This window comes from Nelumbo lutea, chromosome 4 (genome assembly GCF_056320005.1).
Source record: "Nelumbo lutea isolate HS-2025 chromosome 4, American lotus-T2T, whole genome shotgun sequence".
Lineage (NCBI taxonomy): Eukaryota > Viridiplantae > Streptophyta > Magnoliopsida > Proteales > Nelumbonaceae > Nelumbo > Nelumbo lutea.
Genome location: NC_142687.1, coordinates 82,389 through 108,210, shown reverse-complemented (window position 1 = coordinate 108,210; position 25,822 = coordinate 82,389). Strand labels below are relative to the sequence as shown.

Below are 25,822 nucleotides of genomic sequence, written 5' to 3'. Positions count from 1 at the left end.
TGTCTCAAAAAGATTTTGGATGGATGTTGTACTGACCTCAACATATGTTGTCAATCGTATGCCAACTCGATTATTTGGAATATAGGACTCCACATGAGCTCCTTTTCCCAAAGGCCCCTCTATTTCCCATACTCATGTGTGTCTTTGGTTGCAAGTGCTTTGTTCATGATCTCTCTCCCACCCGAGGTTAGCTTGATCTCAAAGCTATTGTCTGTATTTTCCTTGGTTATCCCCTTTCTCAGAAGGGTTACCACTATTTTGACCCCATCTCTAGAAAATATTTTGTCCATGGATGTCTTGTTCTTTGAGAATGCTCCCTATTTTCTTGTTTCTCCTCAGGGGGAGAGTAAGGTTGAGGAGAAACTGACACAAGCTCTATTACATCCTCTTCCTCCATTTTGTGTCTTCCGTATACAGCATTATGAAAGTCAAGGCCAACAAAGTTCAGTAGTTGTGGAATAACCTAAAGCTATGCAACCAATGTCATTGGACTCTCAGGGGTAGATCCCTCACCCCATCCAAGTACCATCATTCTAGTTGATACCCTTGAACCTATTGATATTGGTACTTTAAATTATGATCTATATCTTCCCATTGCAAAGAGGAAAGGTGTCAGTATGGCTCACTTTTTATCCTATGAGAATATTTCACCCGCTTTTTGTGCTTTCCTTTTAGCCATTGATAGTGTTCCCCTTCCTAAGAGTGTTGCAGAGGCTTTATTAGTTTCTGAATGGACTGATGCTATGAAGGAGGAGGTTAATGCCTTACATAAGAATGGCACATTGGAATTGGTAAATCTTCTTGAAGGAAAGGAACCAGTGGGGTTGCAAATGGGTGTTTTCAGTGAAACACAAGGCAGATGGCATAGTTGAGAGATACAAGGCTCACCCGTTTGCAAAAGGCTTTACTTAGGTGTACATGGTTGATTATGCAGAAACCTTTGCTCATGTACCAAAGATGAACTCTATTTGGATCCTCTCTCTAGTAACAAGTTTGGATTGGGAACTTCACCAGTTAGACATTAAAATGCCCTCTCGAATGGTGATTTGGAGGAGGAAGTGTACATGAATCAACCACCCGGTTTCTGTACTGAAGGTAGTGACTAGAAAGTTTGCAAATTGAAGAAATTTCTATATGGGTTGAAACAATCTCCTATGGCCTGGTTTAGTAGATTCCACCAAGCAGTACAACAGATGGGTTTTAGGCAGTGTTAAGCTGACCACACACTCTTTCTAAAGAAGGAACAAGGGAAAACTGCAGCTTTGATAGTCTATGTAGATGACATAGTTATTACTAGTGATTAGGTCTCAGAGATACAGAGGTTGAAGAAGTTCTTGGCCACATAGTTTGAAGGGAAGCATCTAGTACCATTACATTACTTGGAATTGAGGTTGCCTGCTCTCAACAGGGTATCTTCATCTCCCAAAGTATACCCTAGACCTTTTGAAATATACAGGGAAGCTGGGTGCCAAACCAGCTGACACTCTTATTGATGTGAACCACAAACTAGGGGACTGCAATGATGAGCCCATAAAAGATGCAAAACAGTACCAAAGGCTTGTTGGAAGACTTTTCTACTTATCTATGACTAGGCCTAATATTGTGTATGTTGTGGGAGTTCTTGGTTAGTTGATGCAATGCTCTCAAGGCTGCACATCTTGAGGTGGCATACCGAGTTCTCAAGTACCTAAAAAAAATTCTCTAGGACTGGTCTCGTCTTTAAGAAGCATGGGCATATGAAAGTTGAAGTTTATATTGATTGCGATTGGGCTGGCTCAATGTATGGCAGGAAATCCACTAGTAGTTATTGTACCTTTGTAGGTGGAAATCTTGTTACTTGGAGAAGTAAGAAACAGAATGTGGTTGCCAAGTCTAGTGCAAAAGCAGAGTACAGGGCCATGGCTCATGGTGTTGCTGAACTCTTGTGGATTAAAAATCTGCTAGGAGAATCGGGTTTTCCTCTTGATGGTCCTATGTCACTCTACTGTGATAATAAGGCTGCTATCAATATTGCATCTAATCCGGTGCTCCATGATAGAACCAAGCATATTGAGGTAGATAAACACTTTATTAGGGAGAAACTAGAGAAGGGAGAAGTGTGCACTCAATATGTCAGCACTAAAGAGCAACTTGCAGATGTCTTTACCAAAGGATTAAATTCCTTGCAGCATTATGATCTTTGTGACAAGTTGGGGATGATTGATATCTGCACCCCAACTTGAGGGGGAGTGGTGTAATATCTAAGCTATGTACCGCAGGGGTACTTTGGTCCATTTACTTTCTTTTGTGTTATGTACGGTCACCTAATATATAAATAGAATAGTTGGCGCCGCCAGCAAGCTTTTTGGCTCTCTCACTTTTCTCCTCTTCTCTTCTCTTCTCTTCTTCCTTCTCTCTTCTCTCTGCTTCCTTGGAAAATAGAAAAGATTGCAAAGGATATAGAAGCTGAATTTAAGTGGGTAAGAAGTAGTGGAAATGGGTTAGCTTATTTATTCCCTTGCCAAACAATGGGTTATGAGTCAGCAACTGTTTTGGGCTTCTATGTAACTTGGGTTTGAAATTGGGGGATGATATTCTGTCACCAAGCTGTACTAACCACATCTTTAATCAAATATAATAAAATATATGTTCTGCTGACAAAAAAAAAAAAACATATGGTTAGATATTTTGGGATTGTGCATACTGGTGGATGATGATTTCTTTACATAGGTAATGAAAGCTTTTACTGCCAATTCCTAGAAAAATGATGCATTTGCAATTTAAAGGCCCTAACTTATATACCAAGCCTGTCCCAAGAATTTACCATTTCCCAATAAGGTGAATGTAATTGGTAAAGGAGAAATCAAGTATCTACATTATGAGAAAATGATTTAGAACTCGAAAAATCAGGTAAGTTCCTTGTACAAGGATGTTACAAGTACAATCAGGGGGAAGGAGGGAAGGAGGGATTGATTTTACAAAGGAAGCAGGGGAAGCAAAGGCAGAACAGCTGTTGGAGTTGGAAGAAGAAGGGAGGAGGATAGAGGTGTTGGTGTGGTGATGGCAGAAGGAGGAAAAGAGAAAGGGGGGGAGGCATTTGGGAGAGAAGAGGAAGTGCTTGAGGGTGGGAAAGGAAAGAATTAGTTTTGAATGGAGAAGAGAAAAAAGGTTAAAGGCTATAAGTGAGGAAAAAGGAGAACTAGAGTAGGGGCTGATGGAGGGGTAAAGGCTGGAAGGGTCAAGAGCACAAGTGTTTATATAAGGTAACCAAAGTCCTGCACCAAGCCAATTGAAGGAGAGGAGGGTAAAAAGGAGCAAGAGGACCTTGTGGAAGTGGAGGTGGATGAGACACATGCTGTGAATAGAGGATTTGATTGGAAAATGTTGTTGAGACAGAGGTGGAAGTGAGTAAAACTCTAGGGCCGGTTTCTTAGGGAGTGAGGAGTTTGCAAGGAAGTCTTTCAGGGCATTGGAGGAGAGGGGTAGGAAGGGTGAAGAATTATGTAGTAGTTCAGGCAAAAGATAGAAGGGGGAGGAAGACAAATGGGAGTACGGGAGCTGAGAATTTTAAGGGCAAAAGGGTGGAGGAAGTGGAAATGAGGGCGTAAATGGAATATAAGGGGTTTGAGAGATCCAAGAAGGAGAGAGGTGGTAAGAAGTGGAAATGTTATTATTGCAGGAAAGACAATTGGAAGATGTTGATTGGAAGATCATCAATGAAGTTTGGGGGGTGAACGGTGGAGCGGTGGTGCTGGAATCAAAATGCTTGTCAGGTGGGTTGTTAATTATTTGGAACTTATGGGTGCTGAGAAAAATTGGGTGTTTTTTATCCTAAGGCAAGGGTGATGGTATCAATTGTTTTTTATCCTAATTTGGACAGTGATAGAGAGCAGCTTTGGGAGGAATTGGAGAACTTTCATCAGGTGGAAGTGGTACCTTTGATGCTGGGGAGGGGGATTTCAATGTTACAAGAAGAGTGGGGGAGATGAAAGGAGAGAGAGATAAAAGAGTGCCAATAGCGATGAGGAGATATGGAGAGTTCATTAGAAGGAATGCTTTGGTTAAACCTGGGTTGGTGGGATCTAAATTCACTTGATCTAATGGTCAGGACCCATCAAATCTTAGAAGGCTGGATAGCTTTCTTGTGAATGGGGAGTGGGAGGAGATGTTTGTGGATTTGATGGAAAAAAACTCTTGTCTTGATATGTTCAAATCACAAACCAGTGGTGTTGAGAGATTTTGTGAGACTTGAAGGGCCTAAACCGTTTAGATTTAGGAATATGTGGTTGGGCCATCCAACTTTTTTGGAATCTATAGAGGAGAAACGGAGGAGCTTTCAAGTGGAAGGTTCAGCTAGCTTTGTTAAGTTGCAATTCTTAAGGGAGGAAATCATAGTTTGGAGCAAAACAACGTTTGGGAATGTAAGTCAAAGGAAGAAGTTATTGGGCGAAATGGCAAAGCTGGACAGATTGGAGTGCTTTGCAGATCCGGTCCTTGCCCAAGCTCAGAGTGCCACAATGACTGAGTCGTCTGAGATGAGACAAGAAGAAACTGGAGATAAGACTGTTTTGAACAGGGGGTAAGAGTCAGATAAATTTCAAAAACAAGAGTAGGTAGAAGTGGAGGGATGTCTAAAGGGGAGTAAAGGGGAGAGAAAGAGAATGAAATTCCAAAAGAGAAGGAGGTGCATAAGAGCAAGAAAAATGGAAAAGGAAAGAAGAGAAAGAAAAAACCGTGTGAATTAGAGAAATACATTGTGGAATAGACTATGAAAAGGTAGAAAGTAGAAGAAAGGAGAGAAAGCAAGTAGGAATGGCAACGGGGCGGGTTTGGGGCGAGGATTACATTCCCCATCCCCGACCCTGACCCCCAAATCACCCCCCATCCCCGTCCCCAATCCCCGGCAGGGAAAGGAATCCCCCCTCGATCCCCGACCCCGACGAGGATGAATTCCCCGTCGGAGACCCGTATCCCCGAATTCCCCATCTTCTCTCTATTTATTTTAATTAAAATTTTCATGTACTACTAAAAAATTAGGAACTCTCTTGTATCCAACAGGATATAGAGAAGATATAGAAGCAGCTTAAAGGTTGACTTAACACTAAGTTGGCGAAATGGGAGGTAGTTCCTTCGATGGTCGAGGCCTTAAATCTCTGTGACTGAATATGTTGAAAAAGTTTGATGAAATTGACAACCATGAGATTTAATAAGTTGTAATCACTTCAAAACAAAATGATTGAAGATAAAACAGGTTTGGGAAAAGAAACCGAATCGAAACTTACGGGTGTCAATGTTCGACAAGGAAGAGAAGTTAATCAAGGTTGCTAGAGAACAGCAGAAAGGCGACGATGACGAAGGTTGAAGGAAGATCTTTGAGTATCTCTTCTCTGTCCTTTGTCGAGACTTGAGTATCTCTGTCCTCTCCTCTGTCCGATGTCCGACGGGCGAGTGGTAACAGTCAACGACGGCAGCCGACCGTCAACGAATCTACGACGAAGACAAAGCTAGGGTTCATTCGTCTCTCTTCTCTTTGTCGAAGACTCGAACTTGCATAGTACTCCTCTAAGCTTTGTCTTCCTTGCTTCAAATTGAAGTACTCTTGGTACAACTGATATACCCTAGTTGTGTTGTCTTGTCCAGAGTACAACTTTTTAGCATGATCCCAGATCTATTTGGCTGTATCTAGGAACAGGAAGTTCACACTAATCTTTGGTTCTATGCTGTTCCAAAGCCATGTCATTATCTGTGCATCATATTGTTCCCAATTACTGAACCCAGGAGAATTAAAGGTTTCTCCTCCCTCACATGTTTTGCTTTCCTCTTGGCCTTCAAGAACACCTCCACAGATTTTGCCCATGGTACATAGTTCTCACCATTCAACTTGATGGTTGTCATTTGAACACTTATATAATCTGAAGAAAGCATGATGTTGGTTTTGTTGTCATTCCCATCTACGGAACACTTATACAACCACACACTCTTTCACACGGCTTATCTCACTTATAGCACCACCAATCCCAGCTTTAAATACACATTGCACACCACACACTAAGGCTGAAATCACTCAGTCTTCACATCAAACACTTGGGCTGCATACTGCAAAACCATTCACCACCACACATTAAGACTTAAATCACTCAGTCTTCACATCAAACACTTGGGTTGCACACTGCAGAACTGATTACACACAAGGTCTAGGACCCAACCACCACTACCACCAATCACCACGACACAACCACCACCAAACTACTGCTGTTGTGAACCTCAGCAGTCGACAACTCTTTTTTCAACATACATATGAAGAGGAATGCAAAGGAATACGACTGAAATGCATATCAGTCACACCAAGCATCACCACAACCAACTTCTGAAGCAACAAGAAAACATTTACAGTCCCTTACTTGGACAAACAACAGTAGTGTTCATACCTGTCCACATTCAACCCTTTTTGATACTGAATAGAGGGTTTAGTATACCACTTCAACGACCACCACAGCAACGACTGGAGGCATTCTCACCTCCAGACCCACAAAATGACAGCTCCTTTTCAGCCCCTTATCGAACCTCCACTCAGGTTAATCAAAAATGAAGAAGACAACTGTGAAATCTGGCGGCAAACCCAGAAAGAGAACAGCAACAAGAAAAAAATAAGGATACGACCTTACAGCTTTGATACCATGTGAATAAACCCTAGTTCATTCTAGGTTAAAGCAGAGAAGAAGGAAGAAGAAAGAAAAGAGAAAGAAGGAGAAGAATGTTCGGCCAGACTAGAAGAGAGAAAAGTGGAAGTCACCCACTCCTAGCCAACCCACTTGACTTTTATTCATAAAACTAAGTTACAAGAAAGACAATGTTGTCCCTCATAGAAGATGGGACACATAACTTAAACTCAGATACAATAGACATTTCACTTTCAATAAGATACACCAGAATGACCAAAATACCCCTGACTCGAGCATTCTAACACGCTTCTTTTTTTGACACTCTAGTTTCCTTAGACTCTGGGAGGGGAGGTAACTTTCCTGCGAAAGAAAATTGGAGTTAGTCTATTCCCCAAAAAGTCCAAGCCTTCTGATGGGGAGTTTACTTGGGGAAAGATAAATACCTGTGATGTTCTCCAAGGAAGAAGGCCAAATAAATGTCTTTCCCCTCACATGTGCATTTTATGCAAGGCAAATGGTGAAACTTCTTACCACTTACTACTATCCTGCTCTTTTTCATTTTCTGTTTGTTCGTGCATCTCTTCTCTATTTGGTTGCAGGTGGGACCCTCTACGGGACTGTGCAAATCTTTTTAGTCCAGCTTTCTTCAGGCAAGAAAAAAAGAGAGGAAGATTACTATGGAAGACAGCAAGGGCAGCTACAATTTGGACTCTATGGGAGGAAAGAAATGAAAGACTGTTCAAGACAAGGCAAGGAACTTGGAGGATATTGTTGAAAGAGTAAAGACCAAAACAACAATGTGGGCAAAATCTTTGGAAGCTTTCAAATTGGTGGCAGTAGGTGATATTATCAGAGCCTGGTTTGAAGTGGCCAATTCAGCAGCTATGAAAGAAAGAGTAGTTCTGGACTGGAAACCGCCTCAATCAGACAGACTAAAACTTAATTTTAATGGAAGCTCCTTGGGTAATCCTGGTTTGTCAGAAATAGGAGTGTTCAAGGATGAAGCAGGGAAAGTGGTAACACTACTCTCAAGACAGATAGGAGTAGGGGATTTGGTAAGAGCAGAAATATCAGCCTTCAAGCCCTGAAACTAGCAAAACAAAGGGGTTTTAAGAACTTAGATATAGAAGGTGATTGAAAATTAGTAATTTCATGGATGGATGATAACAATCCAGGAGTGTGGAAGTTCAGACATCTAATAAGAGAAATAAAGAGCTTAGCTAAGGATCTAGAGGCAAGTTTCAAATGGGTTAAGAGAACAGCAAATGGGATGGCTGATAAGTTGGCAAAGCAAGGGGCACATAGGGATCAACTATTCTAGGCAGATTTGGGATAATCTCTGTAAATTGGAAAAGGTTGTATTTCTTTTTTATCTAATCTATTATGAATCTGTAATCTCTTTTCTCTTAATGAAATGAAATACCTTTTGATGGTGCGCAATCTGGTCGGTCTTAGTTGTCAACGAACTCGCCTCTGAGCTGGAGAGTCGGGGAGCCTGAAACGGGAAAAATGAGAGAACTCCGGGGGGAACCCGATGTGATAACTCCGAAGCTCAAGTCAGTAATCTCTCAAAGGCAAAGTGTAGACCAGATGGCGCAAAGCTCACATACCCTGTTCGCCGGGGGCAAGGGGCTCTTATAATCACTTCGCGCACTCGCTCCGAGGCCCTTGTCAGGTCGGGTATGATTACCCTTATGTCTGTCAATTCGGTCGTCGTCCTTTCTGCTGGGATAGAACCGTCACTGCCTAACCGTCTCTCTAACTGGAGATGGCGGTGTCAAGTGGCGGTGGCAGGTGGCCGTTTAGAGTGCGGCCATCAAGCATCAGATCCCAAGCCAATCAGGTGCGGCGCCCTTGGGAACGGACTTCCTCAGTGTCAGGCATAGTACGGTTTGTTTGGTTTTGGTGCCCTGAAGGTGTGGAGTGGTGAGCGAGGTGAAGTCTTGAGTTCGGAGGTACGTCCCGAACTGTTGCAAGGCAGGCCAGTGGATTTCTTTCCGGTTTGGGGCCAAGGGTGTGTTCGGGCCCCTAGTAGGGAGCTCGGTCCACTGGTTTCTCCTCTTGGTGAAAACGCCTTAGGCTTGCTTTTCTGTTGAGCTGTTGCTTTTGCCACGTGTCGCATAACTATGAGGTCGGGCCAAATCATCCTTCATCAATTGCCCCCCACTCCTCGCGCCAAGGGTCTTGCCCTGGTGCGGGGAGTTTTGCAAGGTGGTAAGTGGATTTGTCCCGTCGTTCGAATCTTGACTGCGCGAGTTGCATTTGCCAGGGTTCTTCGGTTCCAAGAAGGCAGGAAACGTGCCTACTGCTCATGAATGTTGATGGTCGTGACAGCGCGCGTTTTAAATTTCAAAAATTCGTGCCGTTGGGACGTGACAGTGGGTCATTTAAATTTAAAGAAAGCGCGCCTCTGTCATTCTGAAGGGACGTGCGTTGGCGGTTTTTGTCAGTTGCAGGGGGACGTGCGGTGCGGTTAGTTTCGGAAAGACGTACGCCGGCGCGACGTCGGTTTCAAAAGACGTGCGCTGACGTTTCGCTCTTTTTGGAAAGACGTGCGTTAATCACGCCTCGACCTTAGGGGACGTGCTGTCAGCGCGAATATGGGCCACCGGATCGTCTTTGATCTGCACGGTTGATTCTTGGTTACTGTAGCTATAAATAGTGGGGGACCCCAGTCGATTTGTCACTTCTGCAGTTTGCCTATTGAGCTCGCGTCCAACTTTTCAACTCGCGTCCAAGTTTTTCAGCTCGCGTCTCGGCTGGTTACTTAGCCTCTAAGGTTTTTTTGGCTTGTTCCTGTCTCCGGAGCCTTCAAAACTTTCTTCCGGTGATTACCTTCCTGAACCCACCTATTTTCCTTGATGTCTAGCTTTGATAGCTTAGACGACTCTTCAAGTAGGACTGATGTAGGTTCTACAAACCGAGCCGTATCCCCCGACTGCCTTAGTGATCCCGAGGTGGAACTTGAGGATGACTATGAACCCATAGGCCGAGCAGTTTCGGGCAGTTTGGCGTCTACCTCTCGCCGAGGTCGGATGCTAGATAGGTTTGGTCCCTCAACCATGACGCCCGAGGGGCTCCAATCTATACTCGTGTCTTACAATATGCCTGGGGGGTATACATATTTCATTCCCTCGGGTAGTTTTCCTTGGGAACACGGTCCTGACGGGATCGTGATTTTTCGAGAGCAGCTCGCCGCGGGGCTACGACTGCCTTTCCACCCCCTTTTAGCCAAAGTCATAAACCACTTTGGCGTTACCATTGGCCAACTTCACTCGAACTCTATTCGGAACCTAGTGGGGACAGTCTCCCTTTTCTGCGAGCAGAATTTCCCTTTAGACTTGGAGATATTCTCCTCCATCTTGATGCTTAAGAGACAAGCGGGTTCTCTTCCTGGGGGAAGACGAGTGTATTACCTTTCTCCTCGCCCGGGCTTTAAGCTTCTGCACGATCTTCCTAATAAGGTCCCGGCATGGAAGCGGGACTACTTCGGCGTGCGAAGTGCGCAAGGATGGCCCTTTCAGACCGGGTGGGGTGAGGCTGCTCCTGATTCTGGTGTCACTCATGACAAAGAGACGGTGAAGGGCCTCCGGAAATGGGCACGGCAAGGTTTAAAGTGTCATGAGTACTTGACGGAGGCCAAGCTTATTGCGGCCGGTTTGAGTTCGGGTAGGTTTCTAGTTCTGCGATTTCTTTCTTTTTTCCTTCATTTTTTCTGATGTCGAACTCGTTTCTACAGTTGTGATGGATGCGGAGAGAACTCGTGGGGGGCGCCTGTTCCAGGGCATGAAGAGGAAGAAGCGGGTCGCCAAGCGAACTCGTACCGAGCTGCCCCCGGATGAGGAGCCTCAAGTTCCAGGCCACACGCCGGAGGATCTGCTGAGGGAGCCTGAGGTGACTCCGCCGATGTATGAAACTACCGGGGGGCCTTACGCTGAGACTACTCATACGGGTGCTCCTGCTCACTCTGGGTCCGCTCATACGCGAGCTGGGCCCTCAGGCTCGGGAGCTCAAGGGGAGTTTAGGAGCGTGTTGACGCCGGACTATGCTCTTCAGAAGAGTAGGGAGGCTACTTTCCCTGAGGAGATCGCGGCGTGGACCGATCTTCCTTTGAACCAGGTCGCCTACCGCGCCGTAAAACATGCTATGGTGGTAAGTCAGATTTCGTCTGCCTTTTTCATTTTCTGTCGCTTTTGCTGTCATTGCTCATTTGTTTCTTTTGGTAGGTGAATTCTTCAATTCATGCCTTAGCAGCCCAAGTGGAGAGGAGCTCGCGACAGGCGCGAGCTACTGAGGTTGTCGCCCATGCTGCTGAAGAGGCTTTCCGTGCTGCAGAGGCGAATACCCGAGCTGCTGAGTCGGCCGCTTATGCTGCCGAAGAGGCTGCTCGCGTCGCAATGGCTAGGCAGGCGAGGTCTCAGCGTGATGCCGAGGCCATGGGAGTCGTTGTCAAGCACATGGCGGACTTGAAGTTGGATTTGCAGCATCAAGTCGAATATCTTCAGGAGGACATCAGGGAGAAAACGCAGATTTTTTCCCAAGGCATTGAAGATGCCAAGAAGAAGGTCGTTGAAGACTACATTGCCTCTCCGCGTTTTGACGATCTGATGGTGGATTCTTACTGAAGGGGGTTCAAGTTGAGTCGGTGGATGATCCGGAACACGTACCCCGACCTCGATGTTAGTGCCATATCCACTTCACGTATAACTCAGGAGATGGCCAATGCTGCCGATGGCGAGCCGGACTCTAAAGGAGAGGCAGGGCCTTCGGGTGTTGTTGAAGTGCCTTCTGATGGCCAATGTACTGTTTCTTGCAACGGAATAGATAAATCTTTTTGCCCATGTTCCTTTTTCCCAAACTGATTCTTTGTCGAACTGATAATATGCCACTTGTTCGGGTTTTTGTACTTCCGCGACCTGTTTTGCCGCGAAGGCTTTTTGCAGCGAACTGGTTTTTTTTTTTGTCAAGCTGATAATATGCCCGACTTTTCTTTGCTTGTTTACGCCGAGGTTCCTCTTGGCTCCGCATCGTGGCCCATAGGACCTAATAGCGATTTCGTCCACTTCGCTTGGCGGTTTATAGGTAGTATCGCCTTAAGTTCACGATGTTCCACGCTCGAGGTACTAGTTTGCCTTCCAAGGTTTCGAGCTCATATGCCCCCCCGAGCGCTCTCTTTACTTTATAGGGCCCTTCCCAGTTTGGTCCAAGTTTGCCCACGCCGGGTTCAGGCACCATAATCTTACGAAGGACTAGGTCGCCAACTCGGAAGCTTCGTCGCTTTAGCATTGTAGTAGCGAGCTACCTGCTGCTGGTAGGCCGCTGTCTGGATGTGCGCGAGGTCCCTTACCTCGTCCAGTAGGTCAAGGTTGGTATGTAACTCATCTTCGTTTGTCCGATCGTCGTATGTTTCTAGTCGCAATGTTGGTACTTCTATTTTCGCCAGGATAACTGCTTCAGTGCCGTAGGTGAGGTTGAAGGGGGTTTCTCCCGTGGCGGTTTTTTCTGTAGTTCGGTGAGCCACAAGACACTTGGTAGCTCTTTGGCCCACAGTCCCTTAGCACGATCCAGACGTGCTTTCAGTCCGCGCAGGATGGCTCTGTTCATTACTTCCGTCTGACCATTTGCCTGCGGGTGCGCGACTGATGTGAAGTTTTGCTGAATCCCCATGCTCTGGCACCACTCTTGGAACTTGATATCCTCGAACTACTTGCCGTTGTCGGAAATTAGTATCCGAGGTAACCCGAAACGACATATTATTTTCTTCCAAAAGAAGTTCTGTATGTTTCGGTCTGTAACAATTGCCAGAGGTTCGGCTTCTATCCACTTCGTGAAGTAATCTACTACAACAACTAAGAATTTTCTTCCGCCTGTTGCTGGCGGGAATGGTCCCAGGAGGTCGATGCCCCATTGTGCAAAGAGCCACGGGCTGGCGAGGTATTTGAGGTCGGAAGCAGGCTGATGGTGGATATTGGCGTGTTTCTGACACTTGTCGCATTTTCTGACGAGCTCGACAGCTTCTACCTTCATCGTTGGCCAGTAGTATCCTTGTCGAAGTGCTTTTTGGGCGAGTGCTCTGCCCCCCAAGTGTCCGCCGCACAGGCCTTCGTCAGTGTCGCGGAGTACGAAATCGGCTTCGGCAGATCGCAGGCAACGCAAGTAGGGGAGCGTGTAGGACTGTCGGTATAACCGTTCATCTATTATGACGTATTTGGCTGCCTGGCGCTGCACCGTCTTGGCCGCATTGCATTCTGCAGGGAGGGTTCTGTCTATCAAGAAGCTCGCGAGTGGGTCGATCCAGCTCGGCTCTGTTTCGATGACGGGAGCGACCTCCTCTGTCCCCCCCCCACCCCCCACCCCCCACCCCCCCCACCCCGAGAATACTAGGCCGAGGTAAATCCTCTATGTACACGGTTCTCATGTTGTTGTGACTTGTGCTGGCTAACCGGGACAGAGCGTCGGCCTCAGTGTTTTCTGACCTCGGGATTTGCTTGATGAAGTGTGACTGGAAGTTGAGCAGGGCCTCTTTTACTTTCGCCAAATATGCGATCATGGAGAGCTCGCATGCTTCATACTTGCCCGTAACTTGGTTGACCACGAGCAGGGAATCGAAGCAGATGACCAAGTGCTTTGCCTTTACCTTTCGCGCTAGGTTCAGCCCGCCTATCTGTGCTTCGTACTCTGCCTCGTTGTTGGATGCCGCGAACTCAAAGCATAGTGTGTATTCTAATTTTGTGTCGCCCGGGCCGCATTAGACTATTCTAGCCCCGCTGCCTTGCTGGTTCGAGGAACCATCCACGTGAAGGATCCAGGGCTCCTCATCCCAGTTCGCGTTTCGCCTAACCAGGAGAGATGCCACACTGGCTGCTACTTCACGGGGTTCTGACTTTATTGGCTCGGGAGCTCCGGGTTCGCCCGAACTGGGGACCTCGGGCTCGACCTGTAGGGCTTCGTGGCTGAAAGTGCACTCGGCGATAAAATCTGCCAAAGCTTGGGCCTTAATTGCGGTCCGGGGTTTGTACTGGAGATCGTACTCGCTGAGTTCGATGGCCCATTTCGTCAGCCTACCGGAGACCTCGGGCTTCAGCAAAACTTGTCTTAGGGGTTTGTCGGTTAAGACAACGACGGTGTGAGCTTGGAAGTACGGGCGGAGTTTCCGAGCTGATATCACTAGTGCGAAGGCAATTTTTTCTATCTGCGGGTACCTTGTTTCTGCTCCCTGCAGAATTTTACTAACATAATAGACGGGCCGCTGGACCCGATCTACTTGTTTTACTAATACCGAACTGACCACTTCGTCGCTCGCCGAGAGGTACAGTTCTAATACCTCACCTTCCAAGGGTCTGGCTAAGGTTGGTATGGTGGCGAGGTAAGTCTTTAGCTCGTCGAACGCGAGTTGGCAATCTCGGGTCCATTCGAACCCTTTGCCTTTGATTGCCTTGAAGAAAGGCAGGCAACGGTCTGCCGACTTGGACATGAAGCGGCTCAGAGCGGCTATGCAGCCGTTTAGCCTTTGAACTTCTTTTACTTTCCGAGGTGGTCTCATATCAATGATGGCCTTTATTTTGTCTGGGTTGGCCTCAATGCCGCGCCGGTTGACAATGTACCCTAGGAACTTACCCGAGGTGACACCGAAGACACACTTGTTTGGGTTTAGTCTCATGTTATACTGACGCAGAATTTGGAAGACAAAATCCAAGTCTTTTATTAATTCTCGCGAAAACTGTGTTTTGACGACCATGTCGTCTACATAACATTCGATTTTCGTGCCAACTAAAGGCCGAAAAAGTTTATTTACAAGTCTTTGAAAGGTCGCACCAGCATTCTTTAGCCCGAAGGGCATGACCTTGTAATGGTACAGGCCGAACTCGGTAATGAAGCTGGTTTTTTCTTGGTTGGACTTGTCTATCTTAATTTGGTTGTAGCCTGAGTAGGTGTCCAGGAAGCTTAGCAGCTCGTGTCCCGAGGTCGCGTCCACTAGGCGGTCAATTCGGGGTAGGGGGAAGCAGTCTTTTGGGCAAGCTCGGTTCAGGTCGGTGTAGTCGACGCACATGCACCACTTGTTGTTGGCTTTTTTCACCAGCATTGGGTTGGCTACCTAGCTCGGGTAATGAACTTCCCTTATGAAGTCCGTTGCGAGGAGCTTTTCTACTTCGTTGATCGCCCTCCAGCGCTCCGGGGCTAAGTTGCATTTCTTCTGTCTAATGGGTTTGACTACAGGGTCAGTGTTAAGCTTGTGAGTTATAAGGTCGGGGTCAATACCGGGCATATCTGCCACAGACCATGCAAAAATGTTCGCCGGATCTGTTGCCAAGGCCGGGACGGCGACTGTTTCTTCAGTGGGCGAAGCTCGTTCCTCGCCCTGCTCCGCAAGTCGCTCTAGTTCGAGATCGTCGGTTGCCTTTGTTTTTCCCTTCAGGGCGGCAACATAGCACTTGCGGGACTCAAGTTGGTCGCCCCGCGCTACCCCCACACCGAAGTCCGTGGGGAATTTCATTGCCAGATAATAGGTGGAGACCACTGCACGCAGAATATGCGTAATTGGTCGCCCTATTATGGCGTTGTGCCGACTTCCACAGGTACTGTTATTTTTCCCAAGGGCCTGACTTCCTCTCCGCTGAAGCCTACCAGAGGAGTGTGAGCGGGTTTCAAATCGCTTTTTTGCAACTGCAACTGGTCGAACGCCGATTTGAATAGTATGTCCGCCGAACTACCTGAGTCTACCAGTACGCGCCGGACTTCGAAGTCGTTGATCCTTAGCTTTATGATGAGCACGTCATCGTGGGGGTAATGAACACCTCGCGTGTCGTCTTTTGTAAAAAAGATCGGTTCTTCCTTCTTCGGCCTCTTGGGAGGGTTCTGCTCCTCTCGGGCTGCTTCGTGAACTGACGTCCTTGCTGCCGCCAAAGTGCATCCTGCCACCACCGAACCGCCCACTATCACGTGGATGGTTCCTCGGATTGGCCTTTCTTCTAGGGAAGGTCGCTGCAAGGTTTCGGCCGGTCTGTTGCTCGACTCGGGGACATCCTTCCCGTGTTCCCCTTGCCGACCTGTTTTATTACTATTGTCATAATGTACAAAATTTCTAAAGTACCCGTGACGGATGAGTCCTATCTCGTCGTGGAGATTATTACATTGCTCGGTGCTATGACCGTGATTTTTATGAAAACTACAATATAAATATTTGTTCCTCTCGTTGGGGTTGCTCTTCAGGCGAGGTGGCCACTTTACGTAAGGGGCGTCCTTGATCGTCATCAGGATCTCGGTCCGCCTTGTGTTAATGGCGTGTAATCCGTCCGAACTGCTAAGGGAGCTCGGGGCGGCTGGCTTTGCTTCACCTCTCGGTTGTGGCCTCTTCTGTCGTCGGGGTTGGAGGGCTCGCCTTCTCTTTTTCTTTTTTCAACCCCGCCTTCGTTTCTCTAGTTGATCTCTTCTTCTGTTCTCATAAACTTGTCCGCGAGCTTGAGGAAGTCGGCCATGGTTGCTGGCTGGTTGGCTACCATGTGCCATTTGAGCTCTTTATGAGTCACTCCTCTTTTGGCCGCAGCGAGCTATACCGCGGGGTCTAACCGAGGGATCTGCAAACATGCTTCATTGAACCGTTTGATGTAGCGCCGGATGGGTTCTCCCTCTCTTTGGATCACCCCAAAGATACTTTCCTCGGTTTTCGGACACCTTTTGCTGGTAACAAAGTGCGTAGTGAAGATCTGCACGAACTGGGGCCAGCTTTTTATGGACCCAGAAGCTAGGTTCCGGTACTAGGTGCGGACCACCCCTCTGAAGGTGGTGGTGAAGGCCACGCACATGCACGACTTGCTTGCCCCAGCGAGGTGCATTTGCGACTGAAACGCGTCTACGTGGTCGTTGGGGTCAAAGGACCCATCATACTTGTCCAGAGGAGGGAGTTTGAAATCTCTAGGCAAGGGGACTGCCAAAAGTTCTGCTGAAAGGGGGGAAGGAACTGAGAGAATGGGGGTGGTTTTTACCTCGCCCGAGCTCGTTTCTTCCTTGCCTCTGAGCTTGGGTAGCACGCGGGTAGCAGTTCGGCGACTTCGCCGGCGCCTTCTTTGATTGGGCCTGGTGCTGGCGCTGCTTGCCTCTGTGTTGCCGAGCTCGATGGGCCCGGATTGCTGGCCTGCTACTAAGGCGCTGAAGCGGTTCTCCGTGAGTGGGAACTCGGGCTTGGAGCGCCGAGGTGACTTTGTTGGCGAGGTTCTTGACCCACCCGCGGGTTGCGAGGCTAGTGTGATCTTTCTTGGCTTTCGACCCGGGGAAGAGGCCTGACTGTTAGGGGGGTTCTGCGATCAGGAATCCTCTCCTTGGTGAGGTCGTCCACCTTGGGGGGAGGCCTTGACCGGCTTTGAAACAGGGCGCCGGGGGGGAGCGACTAGTTCAAGGGTAGCTGAGGGAATTGTTGTTGATAATGGTGTTGGGAGAGGTGGTGCAACACCTGGTGTTGCTGGAGTTGGTGTTGTTGGAATTGCTACATTTGGGCCTGCATTGCCCGCATGCATTGCATCAGATCATCTATCTGGTTTTGGCGGGCCTGCATTGCCTGCGAAGTTCGTTTCGATGGGGAGTGGGAGAGGTGCCACCATGTGTGGCACATTCAAGCTTGGGATCCCATCCACTGAAAGGGGGATGGTGAACTGCCCAATGCACACCGCCGGAGCATGAAGTTGCTCTCCGGTAGTGGCTGTTTCGGTTCCACGTCCGGCACCGCTGGAGGAGGCCATTTCAGTGTTGGAGTTTTTGAAAGAAGGGTAGGTAGAAGAGATTTAGAGGGAGGCTTTTAGAAGCTTTCCCACAGACGGCGCCAATTGATGGTGCGCAATCCGGTCGGTCTTAGCTGTCAACGAACTCGCCTCTGGGCTGGAGCGTCGGGGAGCCTAAAACGGGAAAAATGAGAGAACTCCGGGGGGAACCCGGTGTGATAACTCCGAAGCTCAAGTCAGTAATCTCTCAAAGGCAAAGTGTAGACCAGATGGCGCAAAGTTCACATACCTTGTTCGTCGGGGGCAAGGGGCTCTTATAATCACTTCGCGCACTCACTCCAAGGCCCTTGTCAGGTCGGGTATGATTACCCTTACGTCTGTCAATTCGGCCGTCATCCTTTCTGCTGGGACAGAACCGTCACTGCCTAACCGTCTCTCTAACTGGAGATGGCAGTGTCAGGTGGCGGTGGCAGGTGGCCGTTTAGAGTGCGGCCATCAAGCGTCAGATCCCAAGCCAGTCAGGTGCGGCGCCCTTGGGAACGGACTTCCTCAGTGTCAGGCATAGTACGGTTTGTTTGGTTTTGGTGCCCTGAAGGTGTGGAGTGGTGAGCGAGGCGAAGTCTTGAGTTCGGAGGTATGTCCCGAACTGTTGCAAGGCAGGTCAGTTCGGCGAGGTGTACCCCGAGCTATTACCATGTAGGTCAGTTCGGCGAGGTATGTCCTGAACTATTGCAAGGCAGGCCAGTGGATTTCTTTCCAGTTTGGGGCCAAGGGTGAGTTCGGGCCCCTAGTAGGGAGCTCGGTCCGCTGGTTTCTCCTCTTGGTGAAAACGCCTTAGGCTTGCTTTTGTGCCGAGCTGTTGCTTTTTCCATGTGTCGCATAACTATGAGGTCGGGCCAAATCATCCTTCATCACCTTTGATTACTGGTCAAAAAAATTTGTCGGGGTCTGGAGAGAGGAGAGGGAAGGGTTAGGAGTGGAGTTAGAGAGAATGTTTCACTTTTAGGAGATGGCTTGGAGACAAAAATCAAGGGCCTTGTGGTTGACAGAAGGGGATAAGAATATTTCTTTTCGGACCTTGGTAAGAGGTCGAGAAAGAGAAACACTATTGTTAGGTTTGGAAAAGGTGATAGAATAATTGATGAGCAGAAGTTGTTTCCAAGGGAATATGGAGTTTGATAGGATTGGGGATGAGTGGAAGGTCTGGAGGAAGAATATATTTTCTAAATAAAAATATATTAAACACATATTTCACTAATCTGTTTTTTTTTAATAAGTAAAAGATCATTAAATTTCATCGAGATAAATAATGATAGACACTGTTACAAGCACCCCAAAGGGAGGTGTGAAATGCAGCCTCACTATTAAATCAAAGCTAGCACAGTAATTACAAATGTGCCCAATACAACTGATCCCTAATTAGCCCTTGCTTTGCTAAAGAATCAGCCAATGCATTTGCCTCCCTTCCCTCCTATTGTATACTCAGGTTCATCTGTTGTGTTAACCAATGGAACTTCTTCATTTCATTCTACAACACCAAATCACTGAGTCTGGATTTCTTAGCCAACCTACCACCACCTTTGAGTCCCCTTTAATCACCAGGTTCTCCAAATTCATGTATTTTGCAATCTGAACACCTTGTAAAACTGCAAACAGTTCAGCCTTTAAAGAGTGTCCAACCTCCATCAGTCCTAAATAAAGTGCTAGTATAAACCCTTATCTCTTATGACTCCAATTCCCAAAGGACCCTGGGTTGCCTTGACTACTCCCATCAAAGTTTAATTTCAGAGAACCTTCAAGAGGAGGTGCCCACACCAACCTTGTTTTAATTTTTTGCACTAAACTAGATGCCACTGAAAACCAGTTCCTCCAAATATCATCAAAGGAGAACTGTCTAAATAAATCCAAAGTTAATAGCCAATGCAAACAGTTCCTCCTTTTCTTGAAAGCTTCTTGCATTTCTTTCTTCCCATAAGGTCCAAATCACTGTTGCTCTAGTGCATCTCCACATTATTCTTCCCCTTCTTTTTGGCCAAGCAAAGGTAGAAGGGTCAAACAGTGACTTAATCTCCATTGGCATGTTCCACCTGCACCCAAACAGAGAGAAAAACCAATCCCAAATATCTGCAGCAAAGAAACAAGAAATTAGTAAATGGTAACAAGATTCACCATCAGATTTGCAAAGAGTACACTACTTGGGGAAATACACAAGAAAGGCCTTTTCTTTTGCAAGTAGTCCAATGTGTTAATCTTCCCATAGACCACTTCCCAACAAAAAGCCTTAAATTTGGGGGGAATCGGATGACACCAAACTTACTTAATAGGAAAAGAAAGAGGGGTAGGGGACTGGCAAAGAGGAAGAATTTAGAGAGGAGGTAAAGAAAATCAAGGGGGAGAAGGCTCCTGGTCCATATGGGTTTAATATTTCTTTTTATAAAGCATGTTGGAGAGTGGTGAAAAAGGAGATTATGGACATGTTAGGGAGTTGTGGGTGGAGGGCCTTATTTGAACTTTGAGATTCAGCAGAATTATAGACCTTCATTGGACCTTGAGGTTGAGCTGAATGAATGTCCAAATTTTTTACTAAAATACTAGATTTCTCAATAGGAGAGAGGATAAGACTGGATAATCAGATTGTGCTTGCTAAAATACCAGTATTGAGAAGACCCAGACCTGACAACCCCCCCCTAAAGAAGTTGAAAAGATGTCAATCATGCCTAGCTTCCTAATTAATGACCCACAACTGATAATCCGTTCCATCATTTACAACTGTAGCAGTGATTAACTTCAGTTGAATTTCTCTTTATAGTATTGAGTAGAACCATGAGCAGTTCTAATGGTACCTTACAATAACGATACAAATTTTTTAGGTCCTGTACAAGGAACCCAAGCTCATGAAGCAGTGAATTCAACCATACAAGGTTTCACACCATGTGCCATAGCTTCATACTCTGCTTCTGCACTTGACATTGCAATTACCAGCTGTTTTCTCATAAATGATGTGGACAGAAGCTGTTATTTGGTATTTCATTATATGATATATTTCATTGACTCAGATAGCCTTTTTATCTCAAACATTTATATGAATTATAGCTCAGTTGCATTTTTCACCAGGATACCTGTACAAGGATGCCTTATTGTATCAGATACTTCAATTTTTAGTTTAAATTCTGTATCTGACATCGTTTCCTGCCATGTCCTCGGCACATCTACATAAAGTAGGTGTCTGCTCAACTCTCAAAGGAATACAAGTCCTAAACATTGTAATAATTTGAGGCCTGCAAAATGCATAGTTTTTCTGATATGCTTCCATTTTACAAAAAAAAAAAAAACAATGTCAGTAAGTTCATGTCTTTCATGTCCATGACAATACTCATGTGGAGAATATTGCCTCTGTTTTTGTTTTTGATTATGGACAGAGGAAGAGAGTAACCTTCTTGGAAGAAAAGCCTCATCTTAAGGGAATTATCAATAGCATAGTTTTCATGCCATGGGTTGATTTATGTTTCGCAACTGGTGGAAGTGATCATGCTGTGATACTTTGGAATGAGAAAACTGGTGAAAACTTATGGAAACCAAAGGCCTTACACAGGAATCTGCATTCTTCAGCTGTCATGGGAGTTGCTGGCATGCAGCAAAAGCAGATTGTAATGTCCGTTGGTGCAGACAAGAGAATCATTGGATTTGATTTGCTAGCTGGAAGAGCTGATTTCAAGCATCAAATAGAAAGTAAATGCATGAGTGTGTTGCCCAATCCGTTGGACTTCAACCTATTCATGGTGCAAACAGGGTGAGGAACTAAAGAATTTGCTACAGGAGCCTTATTTTTATCGACTTGACTTTTTCATACGTATACTTTTATGCTCACAAATATTTTTTCTGTTAGTCATGCCATTTACTACACAACGGAGATTTTGTTTTGTTAGTCTGCAACAATACACAATTCAGAAAAGAATTTAAGAGAACTGAGAACCTGTGATTGAGTTGCTTCATTTCACCTATCGAACTAGTCCTTCCTAGATAACAATGTTGATGTGTTGCAGTTGCACAGAAGTAGCTTCAGAAATGATATTGACCTGTAAACATGATATGCATGGATGTGGAACAAGCTCAACCTATTCACCTAGAGTTGTTAACAGATCAGAATTGATTGATCTGGTACACATCTGATTCAATCATCAACCCCTGGATCCAAATCCAATCTGAAATCCGAAATGTTGGACTCAGATTGGATTTGAACTTAATCCACATCCATCTTATTTAAAATGATAAGAAATTAAAAGAATTTTAGAAAACCTAGTTATTTTTTACTTATACATGTATAAATAAATATATATATATATATAAAATATTAAATATATCATTTATACCCTTTATGTAATTGTACATAATATCTTATATATAGTGAATGTGGATTTTAATTGGACTGGATGGAGTTAAATCCATATCTGATCTGATTATTAATTGGATGTGAGTTCTAACATCCAAATCTGGGATAATTGGATTTGTAGTCAAATCAGGTGTCGGGCTTTAGGAGTCCATTGACAGCCCTTAGCCTATATGAATTTAATCACTAATTTGTTTCTTTGTTCCAGTTAAAACTGTCATACATAGGATGCTGCTACAAATTTTGCCATTTCCCTGCTCTTGGTTTTGTTTCAGGCTCGAAGTCATAAGAGGTTCAATTAGTTAGTTGCAGTGGGAGGCTTCAGTTTTGTGTTTGTCAACCTTTTGCTCTGCTAATTTGCCATCAAATTGGCACATAAAATGTTTATGCACAAATTACACCTATTGTTCTACTATGTTGTCACTGCATGGATGTTTTCACATATGCATTGCTTTTGCCTATCTGCAGGGCTCCCGAGAAGCAGCTTCGGTTGTTTGATATCAGGTTGAGGCAGACTGAGATTCATGCATTTGGATGGAAGCAAGAAAATAGTGAATCACAATCTGCCCTAATAAATCAGTCTTGGTCTCCTGATGGTTTATACATCACATCTGGCTCAGCAGACCCCATGATCCATATCTTTGATATCAGGTACAATGCTCAAAGACCTTCTCAATCAATAAAAGCACACCAGAAGAGAGTTTTTAAAGCAGTTTGGCACCATTCCATCCCACTTCTCATTTCCATATCTTCTGATCTGCACATTGGGTTGCACAAATTGGCCTAAAAATGTACCGAGCTAACTTCTACATTTTCTGTCCCATTATGCACCTATTTTTATTTTATCAGATGAGCTCTTTATATGTAAAGGAACTGCAGTTCGTCGGTGTTTTTCAAACAGTAAAAGCAAAGCCATGATGGGCCATAAGTAATGAAAAAAAATTATACTCTGGGAATACGAAGAACATCTACAAAATGGCCTGTTTTTAACGTGTGTCCAGATATCTATTTGTAGTAACCGAAAACGTCAATATGGATCTGGAAAACAGACTTATTTTTCACTTTATTAAGGGAGCTGCCAAATCCACCTTCAGCTTTATCCATGAGTAACGTCATTTGAATCATTGAATGCATTAGTTCCAGCTCGTTGGCAACTACCAGTAGGCAGTAGGGTGGCAGTTGGATGGGTTTGTGTTGAGCTTCAACCGAACTCATCTAACGATTCTAACCCACCAACCTGTTAATGACCCATATATAAAATTAAATGGGTCGGGTTCAATCCAAACCTGCCTTGACCCAAGTACCCAACCCAGCCCATTAATCTTTTAATTCATTAAATGAGACAGAATATAGAATAAATCGCAGAAATGCAAAACTTAACAGAAATTATATAATTTACAAAAAAAATAATATACAAAGAAAACCCGGAAATTACAGAATAATATAACAAAAACTATAAAATAATAGCATAGAAGATGAAGGAAAATGATAGAATTTACAAAAAAAAAATATAGAAAATACAAAAAAGAAAACAGAAGCTGCAAAAAAAATAAAAAACAGAAATTGCAGAAATGCAGAATAACTCTCTTTTATGTTGGGTCTTGATGTAACTCTCTTTTATGTGCTGAATAAATTACATTACCTTTTTCCAAAAATAAAAAAATAAAAAACAGAAATTGCAGAACAATAATCCCAAAGTTATATAAAAACAGAAAATGAAGAAAATCAACAAAAGTTACAAAGAAAAGCAAAAGTTATAGAAATTTAATAGAAACTGCAGAAAATAGAGAAATTGTAAAATATCATGATCAATGCTTCAAAAACAAAGAAAATAGAGAAATTGCAAAATGAACAGGAAGTTGGAATTTCTTTCTTCAATTGGAATGAAGAAATCATTGCTACTGTAACATGGCAAATGGCAATTTAAAGGAAAACCAAAAATAAATTTCAAGTCTATGTTCACTTGTTCATTTTCAATTATAGATACAAAACCATAAAATAATGGTAATGACTCAGTTCTATTAAGCGTCCACTGAAAAGTAGATTGTGATTGCAGCTTTAAAATGGTGGATTGGTGATATTAATCAAACCCAGCCAATAAAGCTCTATCATGTTTTTATCTTGTGAAGTTTGGGAATTGGTGGTCGTTGGTTCTTTAGCCCCTAGAGAACAAAAAAAAATCTGGCAAAACCAAGCTCTGTAAAGTTTCATCGGTCCATCATTATTATCAAAAAGAAAGTTGCCACCGAAGAGCAGCGGTTCTACCTTGGTCTCTAGAAAGATAATACTAATAAGAGATTCTACTGAAACTAAAACAGGAATGGAGAAATCCACACTCACGGAACTCATCTATTAAACACTGCAAATGGATGGGAGTTTCCTGTGTCCAAGGTTCAGTCACCAGAACCTTGCTATTGTTGATTTCGTGCTGATTAGGGTTTTTCTAATTAGAGAGAGGAGGAGAAAAGAGATACATAGGGTAATCTAGAGTTAGAAAATGGTTAGCTGCCATCTCCAACCTCAGATTAGGGTTGGAACAGAGAGAGAGATGAACGAACAGAAGAATAGAGGGAAGAAAGAAAATCAGAATTGAATATATGTATATTTGAAATTTCCTGATCTTTTTAATGGATACCCATAACACATTGGGTACCATGACCCAATCCTCACTAAGCTATCCTTTATTGGGTTAACTGACCCGTCACATCTCTGTCGCACCGGACCTCGCCCCTCACAACGTGTGACTGACACCTGTCTAATCGTACGCAGTGGGGCGTTCCCGCGTGCAGGGCTAATCGGACGAATGTTAGCCCCAAAACGATTTCAAAAGGGCAAAGTGGGAGTTTCTCCCATATTCCCACCCCCTAAACCTCAAATCGGAGGCTTTGAACACCATTCTAACCTGAGCTCAGATCTCTGCCCCCATCTCCGGCACCAGCGATCACTTTGGTCACCAGGTAAGCTCCAACACCCGTTGGAGCTATGCGTCCCATATTGAAAAACAGATATTGGAACTACACTAGCTAGTCTCACCTAATTGAAAAATAAAAAAATAGAGGTGGTGGCAAGTAATTGAAACTTTCACTAGCTAGTGTCGATGGACAATGTGTCCTAGATCATCACCACAGTGATCACCCCAACCCCAAACAATACAGCCATGAAATTGCAGAATGATGACTCATTGGTTGACGACGATGAGGGGACGGTGTCGTTGCCATGGCCATGGGTGGAAAGAACAACGACGAGAAAGAGGAGGAGAGATGGCTCGGCAGGCATTGGTATATACACAGAAGAAGAACAAGGAGGAGGGGTATGAGTGTCTGATGCACATATAAAGATGGGTGGTGAGAGAAGTAGAGGTCTAAATTAAATGAAGAGGTAAGTTTGTATTGGATTGAATGCTTCTTCTTTGTACTGTCTACTGCATATAGTAATATGCACAAAACCAACGAATGAACGAGTAGAAAGACTAGAGGGAAAGAAGAGAATTGTCTAAGAGGAGAAAGTCTCAAAATATAGGAAGAGAAGAGCGAACAGACACCCGGGCCAAGCCAAGGCAGACAAAACAACGGCTTCCTACTTCCTAAATCCTGGAAGTCATTTTCGGTCCAATATTGGATTAAAATGGATAGGAAGCTCGAAGCTAATGGATATGGGGTTTGGCCGTCTAGAAGTCTACCTGATGACTGGAGCGATCACTGATGCCGGAGATGGGGGCAGAGATTCGAGCTCGAGCTAGAACGGGGGTCAAAGCTTCTAATTTGAGGTTCAAGAGGTGGGAATATGGGAGAAACTCACACTTTGCCTTTTTTTTAGATCATTTTGGGGCTAACGGACAGGACTAACTTTCGTCGTGCGATTAGACAACTGTCAATTGCACGTTGTGTGGGGTGAGGCTGTTAGACAGTGTGTACCCTTAGCTTCAATCAGATTGATGTACTTATTGTCATTTATTGTAAATGAATAGAAGTGCATAATTGATTCATGTGATTTGATGTGTTTCTGTGTAATACTCTTAAACTGGACACTTATGAGACTCGTGTTAATTTAGAATCTTCACAGTCGTTGGATAGATTTAGGGA

General features: G+C 44.9%; 1 protein-coding gene across 6 annotated transcripts in view; it reads left to right on the top strand.

The window, feature by feature from the left end:
- Window positions 1-22,698, top strand: part of LOC148853271 (uncharacterized) — a 76,279-nt gene extending 53,581 nt beyond the window's left edge. For all 6 annotated transcript variants that reach the window (XM_088984691.1, XM_088984690.1, XM_088984693.1 and 3 more), the window contains 2 exons: window positions 20,773-21,143; window positions 22,209-22,698. In XM_088984691.1, coding sequence (XP_088840817.1) covers window positions 20,773-21,143; window positions 22,209-22,527 — 690 coding nt within the window. In that variant the 3' untranslated portion in view covers window positions 22,528-22,698. The remainder of the gene's footprint in view (window positions 1-20,772; window positions 21,144-22,208) is intronic.
- The last annotated feature ends 3,124 nt before the right edge of the window (window positions 22,699-25,822 follow it).